Consider the following 17,424-nt stretch of genomic DNA (forward strand, 5'->3'; position numbering starts at 1 on the left):
ATGTTGTATGCAGGGCTGTGGAGTCTGTAAGCCAAACCTGCGACTCTGACTCCTCAATTTCCCTTACACCGACTCAGACTTCAACTCCGACTCCAACTCCCACACATATTGCTTATATTTAAGTGAAAAATTTATTGTAGTACAATGTGAACATCAGCCATTTAATCATTTTTATGATCCAATAATCAAGATATTTAGATAGAACAGAATATATATTTATTGGAATACAACTTTAGGACACAAAAAAACTGTAATAAATTGTAAATATGTGATACACTGTGTAATATCGATTACATATATACAGTACAGACCAAAAGTTTGGACACACCTTCTCATTCAAAGAGTTTTCTTTTATTTCATGACTATGAAAATTGTAGATTCATTCTGAAGGCATCAAAACTATGAATTAGCACATGTGGAATTATATAATTAACAAAAAAGTGTGAAACAACTGAAAATATGTCTTATATTCTAGGTTCTTCAAAGAAGCCACCTTTTGCTTTGATTACTGCTTTGCACACTCTTGGCATTCTCTTGATGAGCTTTAAGAGGTAGTCACTGGAAATGGTCTTCCAACAGTCTTGAAGGAGTTCCCAGAGATGCTTAGCACTTGTTGGCCCTTTTGCCTTCACTCTGCGGTCCAGCTCACCCCAAACCATCTCGATAGGGTTCAGGTCTTGTGACTGTGGAGGCCGGGTCATCTGGCGTAGCACCCCATCACTCTCCTTCTTGGTCAAATAGCCCTTACACAGCCTGGAGGTGTGTTTGGGGTCATTGTCCTGTTGAAAAATAAATGATGGTCCAACTAAACGCAAACCGGATGGAATAGCATGCCGCTGCAAGATGCTGTGATAGCCATGCTGGTTCAGTATGCCTTCAATTTTGAATAAATCCCCAACAGTGTCACCAGCAAAGCACCCCCACACCATCACACCTCCTCCTCCATGCTTCACGGTGGGAACCAGGCATGTAGAGTCCATCCGTTCACCTTTTCTGCGTCGCACAAAGACACGGTGGTTGGAACCAAAGATCTCAAATTTGGACTCATCAGACCAAAGCACAGATTTCCACTGGTCTAATGTCAATTCCTTGTGTTCTTTAGCCCAAACAAGTATCTTCTGCTTTTTGCCTGTCCTTAACAGTGGTTTCCTAGCAGCTATTATACCATGAAAGCCTGCTGCACAAAGTCTCCTCTTAACAGTTGTTGTAGAGATGTGTCTGCTGCTAGAACTCAGTGTGGCATTGACCTGGTCTCTAATCTGAGCTGCTGTTAACCTGTGATTTCTGAGGCTGGTGACTCGGATGAACTTATCCTCTGCAGCAGAGGTGACTCTTGGTCCTTTCCTGGGGCGGTCCTCATGTGAGCCAGTTTCTTTGTAGCGCTTGATGGTTTTTGCCACTGCACTTTGGGACACTTTCAAAGTTTTCCCAATTTTTCGGACTGACTGACCTTTATTTCTTAAAGTTATGATGGCCACTCGTTTTTCTTTACTTAGAATTTGTATTATGGCAAGAAAAAAGCAGCTAACAGTCTATTCAGTAGGACTATCAGCTGTGTATCCAACAGACTTCTGCACAACACAACTGATGGTCCCAACCCCATTTATAAGGCAAGAAATCCCACTTATTAAACCTGACAGGGCACACCTGTGAAGTGAAAACCATTTCCGGTGACTACCTCTTGAAGCTCATCAAGAGAATGCCAAGAGTGTGCAAAGCAGTAATCAAAGAAAAAGGTGGCTACTTTGAAGAACCTAGAATATAAGACATACAGTATTTTCAGTTGTTTCATACTTTTTTGTTAATTATATAATTCCACATGTGTTAATTCATAGTTTTGATGACTTCATAGTGAATCTACAATTTTCATAGTAATGAAAATAAAGAAAACTCTTTGAATGAGGTGTGTCCAAACTTTTGGTCTGTACTGTGTGTATATATATATATATATATATATATATATATATATATACACATACATACACACACACACACATACACATTGTGTATATATATATATATATATATATATATATATATATATATATATATATATATATATATATATATACACACACACACACTATGACTTATCTCAGCTAAGACAAAACCTAGATCCTCAGGCTACATTCACACCATGGGCGTAGCCAGGATCAAACCTGGGGGGGCAGAACCTCATACTGCACACCTCAGCTGCTGCAGAACCTCATACTGCACACCCCTACACTTGAAAATAAAGCCTGCACCTTAAGAAGATGTGGTGATGAATGCGGTCTATTTATTCCAACTAGCAATTGATGTTGATGTGTTACTGAAGACGAGCAATGCCTGTCCTGGGCGTCCTTTTGGGCAGCTATGAGGTGTACCTGACTGGTGCTAAAAAAAAAAAAAAGGAGTGTTAGTTTGAGTACTACCCTGTTTTCATTCTTTTTGGTACAGATACAATATGGATAGACAGATATGGATAAATGGATAGATAGAGCAGATTTCTAATCTTCTTTTGCTATTGAAAACATTATCTATGAGCTCAAAAACCTTTCAAGTGATGCAGTTTTTTAAAAAGCTGATCGGCTTTTGCAGCTGAAAAACGTATCCTCAAAAAATACAGGAAAAACGCTGTATGTGAATGTAGCCTTAGATCAGGAATATAACAGCCATTTATAGGACATTTCATAACTTTCCCAAATTCCTATGAAAAAATATTCAGCACATCCTGCATTGAATTACTGTACCCAATTTATTATATATTTTAGGAGTCGGAGTCGGTCCATTTTATACCGACTCCAACTCAGACTCCACCAAAATGAGCACCGACTCTGACTCAGACTCCACAGCCCTGAACATAACGGCCACTCAACACTCTGCCATTCATCCCTTCTCCTGGGACCTCCACACAGTGCGCCCTATCGGACACAGTAGTTACTACACCACAGGGGGCATATCCTATGGGGTATTTTATGGGGGCCTTTTCTATGGAGCATTTTATGGGGGCATAATCTATGGAGCATCTTATGGGGGCATAATCTTTGAAGCATCTTATGAAGCAGCCTATGGGGCATATTATTCTATGGAGCATCTCATGGGGCCATTATTAACCTTTGTGCAGCATTATATGGGGCGTATTTTGTATGGAGCATCTTATGGGGCCATAATGAACTGTATGGAGCATTATATGGGGCTCCTGATTCAATATGGATATTCAAAAACATTTAACCTACTGATGTCTCAATTTATCTTACTTTTATTGGTATTTTTATTTTTGAAATCTACCAGTAGCTGCTGCATTTTCCACCCTAGGCTTATAAAGGGAGTCAATAAGTTTTCCCAGTTTTTTGTGGCAAAATTAGGTGGGGGGTCGGCTTATACTCTGGTCGGCTTATACACGAGTATATACGGTATATGGAGTTTTTCCTTTTTGGACCTCTGGTTCTATAATATTAAGGATTGTTTACACCATGCATATATTGAGTTTACTCTCATATGAAACTAGCTGGATGTATGTACCCCCTCCCCCCACATTTTTTTCTTTTATTTCTTTACAGTATAATTTTGTATCATAACAAAACATCTGCATATTATATACTGGGCAATATATTCTGTCCCCTTGCAGGGGGATTGTTTGTTGTAAACTGTTAGTTTTATATGAAAAGAATAAAACATTTGTTTAAACTTAAATGAAAAAAAAAAGAAAACCCTTAAAGTGACACACCACTAACCACATCATCGATGTACCCATCATCAGGAGAAAAACGGAGGTCAGCAGTGAAAACTATACATGCAATGCATAATGTATAGTCATTAATTAGGGATAGGGTGGAGGGCATTCAAGGAGACGAAGAAGTAAAAACAATCATTTACAGATTTTTAGCTTGCAATTTTTTTTCTTCTTTTCTTATATTTGCTGATTTTTTTTTGTACAACGTGACAAGTAAAATAACTATAGAGACACCATAGCCTAGAAAAAGCAACCCCAAAACTAACCTGGGAATCAATTCTACAAGATAATAGGGTTTTGTATAGAACCTGAAGACAAAAAGTAAAATTACCAATACAGGTCATATTGACAAATGGGACTTGGACTATATTTTATCCGACTGTCATTATCTAAATGAGGAATGTTTCCATTACATATAAAGAATAAAACTGCAGATTCTAAATACGTTTTGTGCTCCAGGGGTCCCACTAGAAGGAAACATTACACCAGAATCAAATGACAGTCACGAATCTTTAGCACTGGCTGAAATATCCTAGGGGTTATCTCCATTATGGTCATGCAAAGCTAATCTAAGTGCTTATAGGATATGTTTATTTATGTGTTTCTGTTGACTTCACTCTGGCCAATGAAAAAGCCACCAACCGACTTGAAAGACATTCCAGTCAGGGACTCAATTCTGCGGACATTTCTAAATAACTGCTATGGACTGTAAATAGAGCATTCATCTTATGTTACAAATATACACAAGTGAAAATGAATATTACACACAGCACATGACAATACGGCCAAGCAATCGGCAAAAATCTACAGTGAAACCTGTCCAAAACACAATCACCCCCCTTAATTCAGGCTCATTAAAGATTTTCAGTTGCGTCATATGTTATACTTGATGGCCATCTTCTTTAAGAAGACTAAACCCACAGAAGACCACTTTTTAATGCAAGTGTGGATGGTTTTCTAAAGGTTTCACGCTATACATTTTCTATGACCAAAAGCTTAGGGATGTTTATGGCACTCCATATTTTGTCATTCATCATTGACACAGTTTACTTAAAGAAACTGCCCCATCAAAGTTTTCATTCTTTTAATATATTACAATCATATTATATAGCACCGTATACTTAACAATTGCTATTTTTTTCTTTCAATCCAGCTAGTTCTCTTTTTCTCTGCTCTATGGAGAAACAGGAAGTTTCATGTCCCTGCAGAAATCATTCCCCTCTTCAACTCCAGACCCAGCTGCTCCGTTTCTCCCCTGGCCATAGATTATGCAGTGACTCATAACTTGAGCAGAGAAAATTGACCTCCTGTTTCTTCATAGACCTTAGAAAGATTCAGCTACTCAATTCTTAATCATAAGATGTCATAGATTTAATGCAAGAGAGAAGAATGAGCTGGGTAGTAGAATAAATTGAGCAATTGTAAGTACACAGTGCTATATAACATGATGACTGCAATATATTAAGAGGTTATAAATCTTGATGGCAGTGCTCCTTTAAAGGTAATCTGCCAGTAGGATCAAACCCCCTAAGCTGTCTATATGGGCATGTAGGTCAAATGCAGCTGAACAAAATGATTCGTTCATATCTGTGCTATGAAGTCTTATTCCAGAAAAATCCACATTCTTCTTAATATTGTAACAGAGAAAAAATCCGAACAACAAACGTCCAATATTACAAATAAAATTAATATTTTATTCACAAAATAAACAATGTACAGAAAGAATGGTGGACAAATACCAAATAAAAGGGCCAGAAAACTAGGAATCCAATGAACACCACAATGAAAAATTTTATAATGATTCATGGGTGCCAAAATGATACATAATAAAATTGTACCAGTGTTACAGAATAAATACTACAAAAGAGAAATGTATAGTTGAAAATACAATGTAATACATATTCACCAGGTATATAAAATAATACACGGTAATATATTCATAAAGTGCAAAGTGCATAATCATGTGAAAATATCTATATATATGTGCCAGCAAGTAGAATAAAGCCACAATAGCCGTTTTGAATGCGCCTAACAAATAAATATAATACCATAAAAAAAGATATATAAAATAAAAAATATATATATGCTGTGAAGCAAAAATATAGACTAATAAATCACTAGAATATGAATATGTGCCATAAGTGAACAATCAATAATAGAAAAGAAAATATAAGCCTAAAAAATATAAGGTGCAATGACCACTAAAGACGCTTCACTAAAATACATAGCGCCAAAGAATTCTAGCTGGATAATTCAAAACAATGCCCTGTTATTACCTGGTGTATGCGGTGGAGGATTCCTAGGATGCGCCCGACCCTGACCGGTTACTGGGCTGTAGATAAGCCCCTGATGTCGGTGCCGGCAGCTCATATTCGAAAAAAGGAGTGACAGATTCCCTTTAAAATAATCTCTGGAAGCAGATTCTCAGGGAGATCTATGTCCAGCCCATAGATCTTAATAGCTCATTTACACAGTAAGAAAACCGTGGATTTCTCTGAAATATTATATCGGATCACAGATATAAAGTTATCATTTTAATCTTTTTATTAACTACATCCCCATATAGATGGCTTGGGATGATTGATCCTACTAATAAATGCCCTTTAAGGCTTTAACTTTAATAATACGCCATAAAAATCCAAAAAGAAAACACATGGTCAATAAGTTTTCCTGAGTGGGTTCTAAATCATAGCAAGTTGTTAGCTTTGAAAAAGAACTCATTCAGGGTGTTGAAACACATTTTATATCAACTTTTTTTATCTATAAGTTTTCTGTTTACTTTTCTTAAAGCGCCATACCAGTGTTATTTTTAATTAAAGCGCTAGAGTGGTGCTACTAAAGTAAAGTCCCTGCACCAAGTCTTATACTCACCATCATCCATCTTCAACTCTTCCAGACACTACTCCAGTCCCACAACCCATCCTGTGACTGCAACTTGTGACTGACCGGAAGTCAGAGTTAATGGAGGCAGAGTCTCAATGCAAGTCTACGTGAGGCTCGTTCTGACTTACTTCCAAATTGTTCCAGCAGACATTAGAGGGATCCAGCAGGTCGTAACCTGCAGAAGACCAACTGGAGCAAATCCGAGAAGTCTCCTTGTACGTGCAAGAAGGCTCCTCAAGAAAGCAGAGACCTTCTGTGCTCCCACAAAGCTTAGTGAACCCTGATGCCGCAGAAGCCTCCTAGAACCTATGCTTAAAGGGAAGGTGCCGTGTTTTTTCATAATTTAATGTAAAACAAAAAATAGTATAAAAAGATATTGTCCCCCAAGCTTGACTCAGTGGTGTGTATGGATTTTTTTTTTCTGTAGTAATGCAGCCACTGGGGGCTGCCATCTTACCTTTCTGGCTGCTGAACGACACTTTCTATGCTCATTTACGGCAGTCCCTGGGCAGAAGACACAAGAGTCGGCTCCCGACCCCATCTCTTTCATTGCAGCGGTATCAGCTGTGAACTGGGCACGCCTCTGTGGGCAGCTCAATTCACAGCTGTAGGTGTGGCCAGGCGCCATCTTATTAGAGCCCAGTGCTTTCCTTTTAGCTCCTTTTACACTCTATTACAAGCCCTGTTATCACTGATGCTGTACTGTTCCAGCATAACAGGGCTTGTATGTTCACTCTGCTCATACCAGCTGCAGGAGAGGATACAGGACGAGCTCCTGGAGACCGAGCTGCTCTTTCCAAAACACCCGACCAGCTACAGCCCCTGTAGAACATAGGAGGAGCTGCTCCCTGCAGTTTCAAATCACTTGGCCATCTGCTGGACATCTAATCCTCTCCTGTGTGATACTGACTGCTGAGCTGTGTATCTAATCCTCTCCTGTGTGATACTGTGTGCTAAGCCATGTATCTAATGCTATCCTGTGTGATACTGTCTGCTGAGCCGTGTATCTTATCCTATCCTGTGTGATACTCACTGCTGAGCAGTGGATCTAATGCTATCCTGTGTGATACTGTCTGCTGATCCGTGTATCTTATCCTATCCTGTGTGATACTCACTGCTGAGCCGTGGATCTAATGCTATCCTGTGTGATACTGTCTGCTGAGCCGTGTATCGTATCCTATCCTGTGTGATACTCACTGCTGAGCAGTGGATCTAATGCTATCCTGTGTGATACTGTCTGCTGAGCCGTGTATCTAATCCTCTCCTGTGTGATACTGACTGCTGAGCCGTGGATCTAATCCTCTCCTGTGTGATCTCTTTTCCCTTAGCAAACACCCAGAAGGGGAGGAGAGGAGTGACACCACCCCCATGTCAGCAGATTCCGCCCATAATTACTGCAAGGCAGTAATGTGAGCTAGTTGTACACTAGGTTTTTGTGCCAAATTTCAGTAGCTGCTCCCCCTAGTGTTAGTGGAAATGCCAAACTTTTTAAAATTATTTTTCATATTTTACAAAATTAAAAACAAATGATAATATTTTTTAAGAAAATGTAAACATTAATTCTTCACATTTTTTCAATTGCTTAAAAAAATAAAATTTTGGATGGCACCTTCGCTTTAAGCAGCACTACATAAGGGTTTCCCTGTGCTTGACACTAAAATGCTTTGTCATTTCTCACCCCCTCCACACACATACTCATAGGGCAGAAAATGTCGGGAATGGGGCAAAGTTATGTAAAACTTAATTCTGATGCATGTTTCACGAGTCTCCTACAACACTACTCTAAAAGTTGCCAGTTATGACTTTTGCCTTTCTTATTGTTAACTACATTGTTAACATATCCAAATTGATTCTCTTGTCTGCCCAGCTTTGCTGATGTCAGTGACTCACTGGGTTTAAATTACATCTTCTGGACATTTTCTTGCCATGTTGGTAATTCAATCCATGTTTTGCTCCACAATCAGTTTTAAATAAATCTGTTTCTGACAATGGCACGTGTGTAACAAACGTGCCAAACTTAGTGAAACAATTTTAATATAGTTTTTCATTCTTCTGTTCAAAATATATAGCTAGATTCTACTAACATCTTAATGAAATGGCAAGTTTTCAGATTTTGCATCTGCCGCGACCTAATGCATACATTTTACTTAGCGATTTATGGTACAAAAAGGCTCTTTAGAGCGTAATAAATCCTATGTAAATGCAGTCATGGAACCTAAGTGTGGCTATAGCTTGAAAAAACAACAGTTTGTGAATTTTTCATCGGATATGTTCCCTTTAATTTAGGGTTTTCTCTCAACGCTCCACCTCAGGGTCTAGTAGTGGTGGTTTCAATTACACTGCCACCATAGAGCTACAATGCTTCCCTACATGAGTGAGAATGTTGAAGTACTTTGTCACAAAGTTCTCCTCAGTTTTGCTAAATGGGGTTCACGGGATGTCGGACAGCATTTAACATATTAATAAATAGTACAGAGCTGACTATTTTTCATTCTCCTACTGTATTTGTAGCTGAACACTGTAAAAGAGCATTAGAATGACATCAAGAAACAACTACAACAAAAAGGCCTCTGTTCTGGAGGAAGGTTTTAAAGGGATTGCAATATATTAATAGGATCCCAATTTTGATGGGAGTGCTTCTTTCAAGGGAATCTGTCAGTAGGATAAACCCTCTTAAGAAACCTATATGGGCATGCAGGTCATAGGAAGCTGAATATTATGATACCTTGATATCTGCGATCTGATGTCGTATTACAGATAAATCCACATTTTTCTTAAATGTAAATGAGCTGTTATGAAAAAAAAAAAAAATCAAGAAAGGTACATCCAGCCCATGAACGGCAGCGCTTCCCAGGACGCACATGCAAAGATGATATTTCATATTTTTTAATAGATTAAAAAAGAGGAGATACAACGCGTTTCGGATACAGTGTATATCCTTCATCAGGTATCATAAAAACACAGTACAAATCCTGACAGTATAAAATTCAGTTACACTTATATATAGTAGCAACCTTTTATCCCAGTCTCAGAAACTTGATTTAGGGTGTGGACCAAGTTCAGGAACACACCCACGAAATTGATCCAACCTTGACAACATAGATGCAAGAAGAAGAAAAAAAACCCAGAGGAAAAAAAAAACCCAGAAAAAAAAAGGCAACATTCAAACTCTCTCTATGATATCATTCAATCCATTTGGATATAATTTTCCCAGACGATATATCCAAAACGTTTCTATCCGGTTTAAGAGAGCATTCCTATTTGCAAAACCAGAGGGTATCTGCTCCACCGGAGTTACTTTTATGCTAAAAATTTTGTTATGTTTAATTAGCAGATGCCTTGAGAGACTATGTTTTAAAAAGCCGTTTTTTGCTCTATTTCTGTGATCATTAATGCGGGACCGCAGTGTCTGCACAGTGCGTCCCACATATTGCAAACCGCAACTGCATGTGATGACATATGCAACAAAATCACTGCTACAGCTGAGTCTTTGTGAAATCTCAAAGACCTCACCAGTACTATTACATTTGATAGTTTTAGCCCCGTGATCTAGGATCCCACAGGTACAACATTTTTTAGAGGTGCATTTAAAAACTCCGGTTCCTTGAGAAACACCACATAAAATTTGATCAGTACTTTTTTTAATGTTTTTTCCTTTTGAATCCAACTTTTTTTTTTTAAGTTACTGGGGGCCACCAAATTTTTCAAAGTTTTCCCCCTTCTATATGTAAATCCCTGGTTTATCAGGGAGATGTTTTCCCAAAACAGGGTCACGCTTCAACATATACCAATATTTTGAAAGCACAGTTCTTATGACTTTATTTCCCCTATTGAATGTTGTCACAAAATTCAATTTCCAGCGATCATCACTTTTTTCTTTACCAATGGTCAAATTATCCCCCTTCCTATTTTTTCCTTTTAAACATTCCTCGTGTGTTTTTACTTTGTTATCCCTATATACTATTTATCAAATTTTTGGGGTATCTTTTTTCCTTAAATTTTCTTTTTAGAATTTTAGGCTGAGCTACATAATCAGATTCTCTCTTACAATTCTTTCTTATACGAAAAAATTGGCTGTGGGGTATATTAACCTTCCACTTCTTGTAATGTGCACTGTTGAAATCTAAAAACCCATTTGAATCCACCTTTTTAAAGTGGGTTTTTGTAATAATTTTTTTCCCCCACTATGGCTGATCTCTAGATCAAGAAACACCATTTTTTCGTTATTAATTAGTGATGTAAAGGTAATCCCCCAGGTGTTATTATTGAGCTCCTTTATTAACTGTGCCGCTTCCTCCTCTTTCCCCTTCCATATAATAATCAGATCATCAATGAAGCGCTTATAAAGCCTTATTTTGTCATTGAAAACAGGCTTAGAGAGTGACGATGAGGACTCGAATCGCCCCATGAATAAGTTTGCGAAACTTGGCGCGACCCGAGTCCCCATCGCGGTGCCGAGCAACTGTAAATACAGTATGCCTTCAAAAATGAACACATTGTGTTTAAGAATGAATTTAAGACCCTTTAACAGAAAATCTTTGTTCAGGGAGCATCTCTGTCTTTGCTAAATAAAAACCCACTGCATTTACCCCCATTTTGTGATCTATGTTGGAATATAATGAATTTACATCCAACGAGATAAAGGAATAGTTATCTTCCCATTCAATATCCCTCAGTTCCTCGATTGTGTGGAATCTCTCAAATATGAAGGAAGAGACTTTACCAGATCTTGTAAAAACAAGGCAATATAATGAGAAAGATGACAAGTCAAAGACCCAATTCCTGATATAATCGGTCTGCCAGGTGGTTTTTCAGGGTTCTTATGCAATTTTGGGTTTGTTTGTTTTTTTTCTTCTTCTTGCATCTATGTTGTCAAGGTTGCATCAAATCAGTGGGTGTGTTCCTGAACTTGGTCCACACCCTAAATCAAGTTTTTGAGACTGGGATAAAAGGTTGCTATTATATATAAGTGTAACTGAATTTTATACAGTTAGGATTTGTACTGTGTTTTTATGATACCAATGAAGAAAAAAGCAGTGTGTATAAAAGTCATGATCACCCAAAATAACAAATAATAGAAGCAATATGTGCCAAGTATAAATTTTATTTTACAAAAAACACACTTATTGGACAAACAGCGATTAAAAACAGTTAAAAAAGCCTAAAAGAGGCCAAAATCAAACCACATCAAGTCCATATAAGGACCCTTGTAAACACACTTACACCAAGCTGGCAGTCATTAGAAATCTAGAAATGTATATATAAACATATATGCAGGTAGTAAAGGCCCAATTTAATATTAATAAAGAATATCACAATGCATATTCAAATAGCATATAAGCAATGTATTAATAAAACAGTCTAAGACCGGAAATGAAGTGGACCAATAGCCCAATAAATAAGAATCAAAATTGTCCCAAATTTATGTCAGATGTTTAGCAATAGCCGCCTACACCACCATCCTAAATAGGATAAATGCAAACACCTAGGAAATGATGTACTCAGTATAATGATAAATAATCCTAGGGAATGTGTGGTGACAATAAATAGCCCTATGAAACAGCACATCCAAAGTCAAAATGGTATAGTGACCTAGATAAGAAAAAAGAGAGAAATAAACCCCTCATTGGTAAAAAGAAAGGACAATTGAGCGGTCCAAACAATCAGGCAGAAGATAATACTACCTCACAGCTTAGATACATAATAGGCTAAGCCTGCAGCCCGCAGCCAGCATAACGGTGTGGTGTGTGGGACAACCCCACGCGTATCGCCACTAGAAAGCGTGGCTTCCTCAGGGGAGAAGTGTTTTTATGATACCTGATGAAAGATATACACTGTATCCGAAACGCGTTGGATCTCCTCTTTTTTAACCTATTAAGTAAAAAAAAATATGAAATATCATCTTTGAATGTGAGTGCCGGGAAGCGCTGCCATTCATGGGCTGGATGTGCCTTTCTTGATTTACTCATCCTGTGTGAGCCTGAATCTGGCTCTTTCACTTGGATCCACCCGAGGCAAGCTGCAAGCCCTGTCTATTGAAAAGTATCCCAGAAGAAAGGATCTTTGAGGATACACAATCTAAAGCCATATTATTCTTCTATCAGGTGAGTGCATAAAATTGTGCACCCTTTAAAGACTACAATATTGTTTTTATGCACTTAGGGCGCCGCAATTTGTCTGTTCTTCTCTCCCAAACAGGGTTTTTTTTTGCATGAGCTGTTATGATCTATTGGCTGAACACTGATCTACATGAGAATCTGCCTCCAGAGCTTAGTTTAAATGAAAGGTGGCATTACCAGTGTGATATCTAACGGCCACTCTCTGCTCTCCTGATCTCACTGCAGAGCTGTGTGTGATTATACCTGACACGTCTGCAGGTTCCTCTCAGCCCCAACCTCCATCTCACAGGCAAACAGGGTTGTAATATTGTTACAATACAGCAGAGCTGTGAGAGCTGCAGGAAATGTGTTTGTAAGAAGACAAAGTTGAGAGCAACTATTCTGCGTTTAGGTAGGAACCTCAGCTGAGGTTCCCATCTTAACTCTGGACCACGAGTCCCTTCCTCAAGCTCTTTTTTTTTTTTTTTTTTTTTAAAGAACAGTGTGCTGGTCTTTCTTCTTCTAATTCTACGGTTGTGTGTTAGTTACACATCTCAGACTGGTAACACCGCCTTATATTTAATTTAAGCCCTTGAGGCAGATTCTCATGCAGATAAGCTTCCTGCCCATAATCTGGAAAAGCTTATTTACATATTAAGAAAAACATTGATTTATCTGGAATAAGATGCAAGATCTCAGATATCAAGGTATCATTTTATTCAGCTTCCTATGACCTACATGCCCATAGAGACAGCTTATGAAGGTTGAGTCTATGGTTGATTCAGGTCATTTTTGCGAGTATCCTAGTAGGGCTTGGGCAGCACTTCCAGGATATGTAGCTTATTTCTGGACGAGGCCCCGCTGTCTTGCTGTAAGACCAGGACAAATTTATTGTCTCACACCGGCAAGTCAAGCATATGTAAATGGCAAATTAATACTCCCTCCCCTTTCCTCATCCATAATCCTGCCCACCCCTATACACTAGCGTCACGAATTGAGTCAGACTGCCGAATGCCTGAGGATCACATCGCAATCCTCGGACTGGCTGTCTGGTCTCCTGACCTGAGAGTGATAGCTCTCTAGAAATACAAGCTGTCATGCTCATGTGGGATTATGGGCGGGGGAAGGGGTGAATATTCATTTTGAATTTACATATGCTTGACTTGCCAGCTTGCATGTAAATATGAAATGACTAGTCACCCCTCCCCTTACCCATAATCTCGACCACCCCTCCCGGCCAGCTTCACTGATTATGTCAGACTGCTAAGTTACTCGCCCAGGAATCGCATCACAATCCTCGGACACACAGTCTGCTCTCCTGACCCGAATGTGACAGTATGTATTTCTATAGAGCTGCCATTCTCAGGTCAAGAGATCAGACGGCCAGTACGAGGATTGTGATGTGATCCTCGAGCATATGGCATTCTGACTGAATCAGTGACACCAGTGCCAAGGGGAGGATATTTATCTGCCATTTACATATGCATGACTTGCCGGCGTGAGACAATAAATTTGTCTGGGGCCTACAGAAATGCACAAAGCCATGTAGACATATAAAAGTTACATATCCCGAAAGGGCAGCACAAGTATCCTATTTCAGGATACTATTACCATATATACTCAAGTATAAGCCGACCCGAGTATAAGCCGAGGCACTTAGTTTTGCCACGGAAAACTGGGTAAGCTTATTGACTCAAGTATAAGCCGGGTATGCATTGTCCCCCTCATCACTATCCTGGTATGTGTGGCTCCCCCTGCTGTATGCATGGCTCCTCCGTCCTCCCCCTGCTGTGTGCATGGCTCCTTCATCCTCCCCCTGTTGTATGTATGGCTTGGCATCCTCCCCCGTGTATGCATGGCTCCTTCGTCCTCCCCTTGCTGTATGCATGACTCGGCGTCCTCCCCGTGTATGCATGGCTCCTCCGTCCTCCCCGTCATACTCACCCCCTCCTGGCGCGGTCTCTCCACTTGCCTGCTTCTTCGTTGTCCAGGTGAGGCAGCTTCTTCCTGTGTTCAGCGTTACGTGGTACCGCTTATTAAAGGAATGAATATGCACTCCACGCCTATGGGAGTGCAGTCGCATGCATATTCATTACTTTAATGAGCGGTACCATGTAACGCTGAACACAGGAAGAAGCTCCTGGCGCCGGAGGCCATCAGAAAAGCAGGGAAGTGCACAGACCGTGCCTGGAGGGGGTGAGTATGATGTAACAGCCACCGGCTCCTGCTGCTCCCCTTCCCCTGCCGACCCCCTGGGACAATGACTCGAGTATAAGCCGAGAGGGGGCACTTTCAGCCTCAAAACAATGGGCTGAACATCTTGGCTTAAACTTGAGTATATACAGTATTTTACTACACAAAAATCACTTGACAGATTTCCCTTTAATGCTGTACATATATTATAAAATATTATTGTATGTAAATCGTCTTCTACTGGGACATACAAACCATGTTCATGACTGTAAGTATAAATCTCTGTGCAGCCTCAGGTCCATGATATTGCACCATGTCAGCATCAGCCACAACGAGGGTCTCTACAGTGTGCTCATCTCCAAGTCTAATCGCGTTTCTCCGTTCTCGCCAGTCACCTCCTTCCCTACTCCGAGGTTGTTTCCTTCTTTTCTCTGCAATGTGCAAAAGAAAAACAGTTATAAAATCAAGAATTAGTCTAAAGATGTCCCCATATTAACTTCAGAGCAAGCAGTAATGGCTCTATAGAAATAAAAATTATTATATTACAACATATTCCGCAGCACTTTACATTTTAGAGGGGACTTGTACAGACAATAAAGATATTACAGATCAATACAAAATTCAATGGATACCAAGAGGAGTGAGAGCTTTATAATAATAATATAATAATAATAAATTTTATTTTTATAGCGCCGACATATTCCGCAGCACTTTACATTTCAGAGGGGATTTGTACAGACAATAGACATTACAGCATAACAATAATCACATACAGTAGATTATAACAAATACCAAGAGGAAAGAGGGCCCTGCTCGCAAGCTTACAGTCTATGAGGAAAGAGGTAGACACGAAAGGTGGGTGGTAACAATTGCCCTGATTGTATGGACCAGCCATAATGTTAAGTGTGTAACAGTACAGACACAGAGGGCTAATGGATGCATAAAGCATGTGGGAACATGATGCGGGAAATCTGGTTATGGTAAAACTTTTGGCTGTGCCACACAGGGATAGATTAGGTTAATGTGTTGAGGCGATAGGCCAGTCTGAATAAATGCGTTTTCAGGGCACGCTTAAAATTTTGGGGATTGGGGACTAATCGTATTGACCTGGGAAGTACATTCCAGAGAATTGGCGCGGCACGTGTAAAGTCTTGGAGACGGGAGTGGGAGGTTCTGACTATTGAAGATGCTAACCTCAGGTCATCAGCAGAACGGAGGGTGCGGGTAGGGTGGTATACAGCTTTGCTCGCAAGCTTACAATCTATGAGGAAATAGAGGGGGGGGGGACACAAAAGGTAAATGGCAATAAGTGCTTGTATTGTATGACCCAGCCATCAATATAATAAATGGGGGCATTCAAATAATGAAAAAAAAAACAGCTCACTTGTTAGGCATGTGTTGTGAGGAAGCGTGTAGTCATCACGTGTAGTAGTAAGCAAAAAGAGAAAAAAAACCCAGCTTCCAAAATTCCAATTTATTGTGAGTAAAAGCAAGTCCAAAAGATCCAGTAAAATAGAGTCACATGGTTGTGAGTAACAAGCTTGTTACTCACAACCATGTGACACGCGTCGGGGTGGTGGGACACGACACTGACTCCACACACCCTGTAAGTACATAACAGAGGTTCTATGCCTGCATTGTTTACATGCTGCAAATTGCGATTCTGTTGCCTTCTACTTTAGGGGTTTTTGCATCAATTCTCCAGACTATTTCCGTCAATTATAGTTGCCAGGTGTCAGTCTATGCAAGATATAGGTACACAGCCCTTCCTAATTTTAGCACGAGCACTTTCTATATAGCATGAGTTTGCACACAGCATGTTTCCATGTATGTCAAGCGTGTAATATTTTTGAATCAATGATTGATTAAAGTACAGATACAGATCTGTACTTTAGGCATTTCTATTCAGGGGGTATCAAGACTTCTTGTATTATTATACTTAGTAAAAGTTACATTTTAAATAGGGTTCCTCTTTAGAAAGCTGTTTTCACCCTTGTTATATATATTATACTGTGAAAGAAGAGTGAAAAGGTAAGAAAAGGTCGAATTCTAGAGATGTTTTTGAGGTGCAGGTGACATGAGCGTGCGAGTGAATGTAAGAAATCTTTACTTTGCCTCAGCAGTTAGGGAACAGGCACATAAAAATATTTTTATAAACCACTAAGAAGAGATCACTGCTAGAGATGAGCGAATCTGATCTTAAAAGTTTGGCGTTCACAACGGGCATTTAGTGTCTGGTGCTAAACGCCGAAAACGGACTTTCCCCCGAAGTACCCTACAAGTTGCAATGTTCGGCGTTCGGGGAGAAGTCCGAGAGAGCATTTACAAGGGTACAATTATCGTTTATCATGTATAAGCCACCTTTTTATGCAAAATACAAAACATTTCTATATATTATTTAAAAGGATTTAAAATGGTTGTGCCAACTTTTGAAGTTATCCCCTTTTATGGTTGGCTATCACGTGATCACCACAACATCTTTTGACAAGTTTGACAAACCCTCCTGACTACTACACATTACCTAACCTATTTATG

The 17,424-nt window shown here is 39.4% G+C and overlaps 1 protein-coding gene across 3 annotated transcripts in view; it reads right to left on the reverse strand.

The window, feature by feature from the left end:
* ADAMTS17 (ADAM metallopeptidase with thrombospondin type 1 motif 17) overlaps positions 1-17,424 on the reverse strand; it is a 428,881-nt gene that overhangs the window by 370,038 nt on the left and 41,419 nt on the right. For all 3 annotated transcript variants that reach the window (XM_073568808.1, XM_073568807.1, XM_073568809.1), the window contains exon 4: positions 15,145-15,320. In XM_073568808.1, the coding sequence (XP_073424909.1) occupies positions 15,145-15,320 (176 nt within the window). The remainder of the gene's footprint in view (positions 1-15,144; positions 15,321-17,424) is intronic.

The sequence above is a fragment of the Dendrobates tinctorius genome, unplaced genomic scaffold (assembly GCF_039654945.1).
Source record: "Dendrobates tinctorius isolate UK_male_01 unplaced genomic scaffold, ASM3965494v1 ptg000022l, whole genome shotgun sequence".
NCBI classification, from domain to species: Eukaryota; Metazoa; Chordata; class Amphibia; order Anura; family Dendrobatidae; genus Dendrobates; species Dendrobates tinctorius.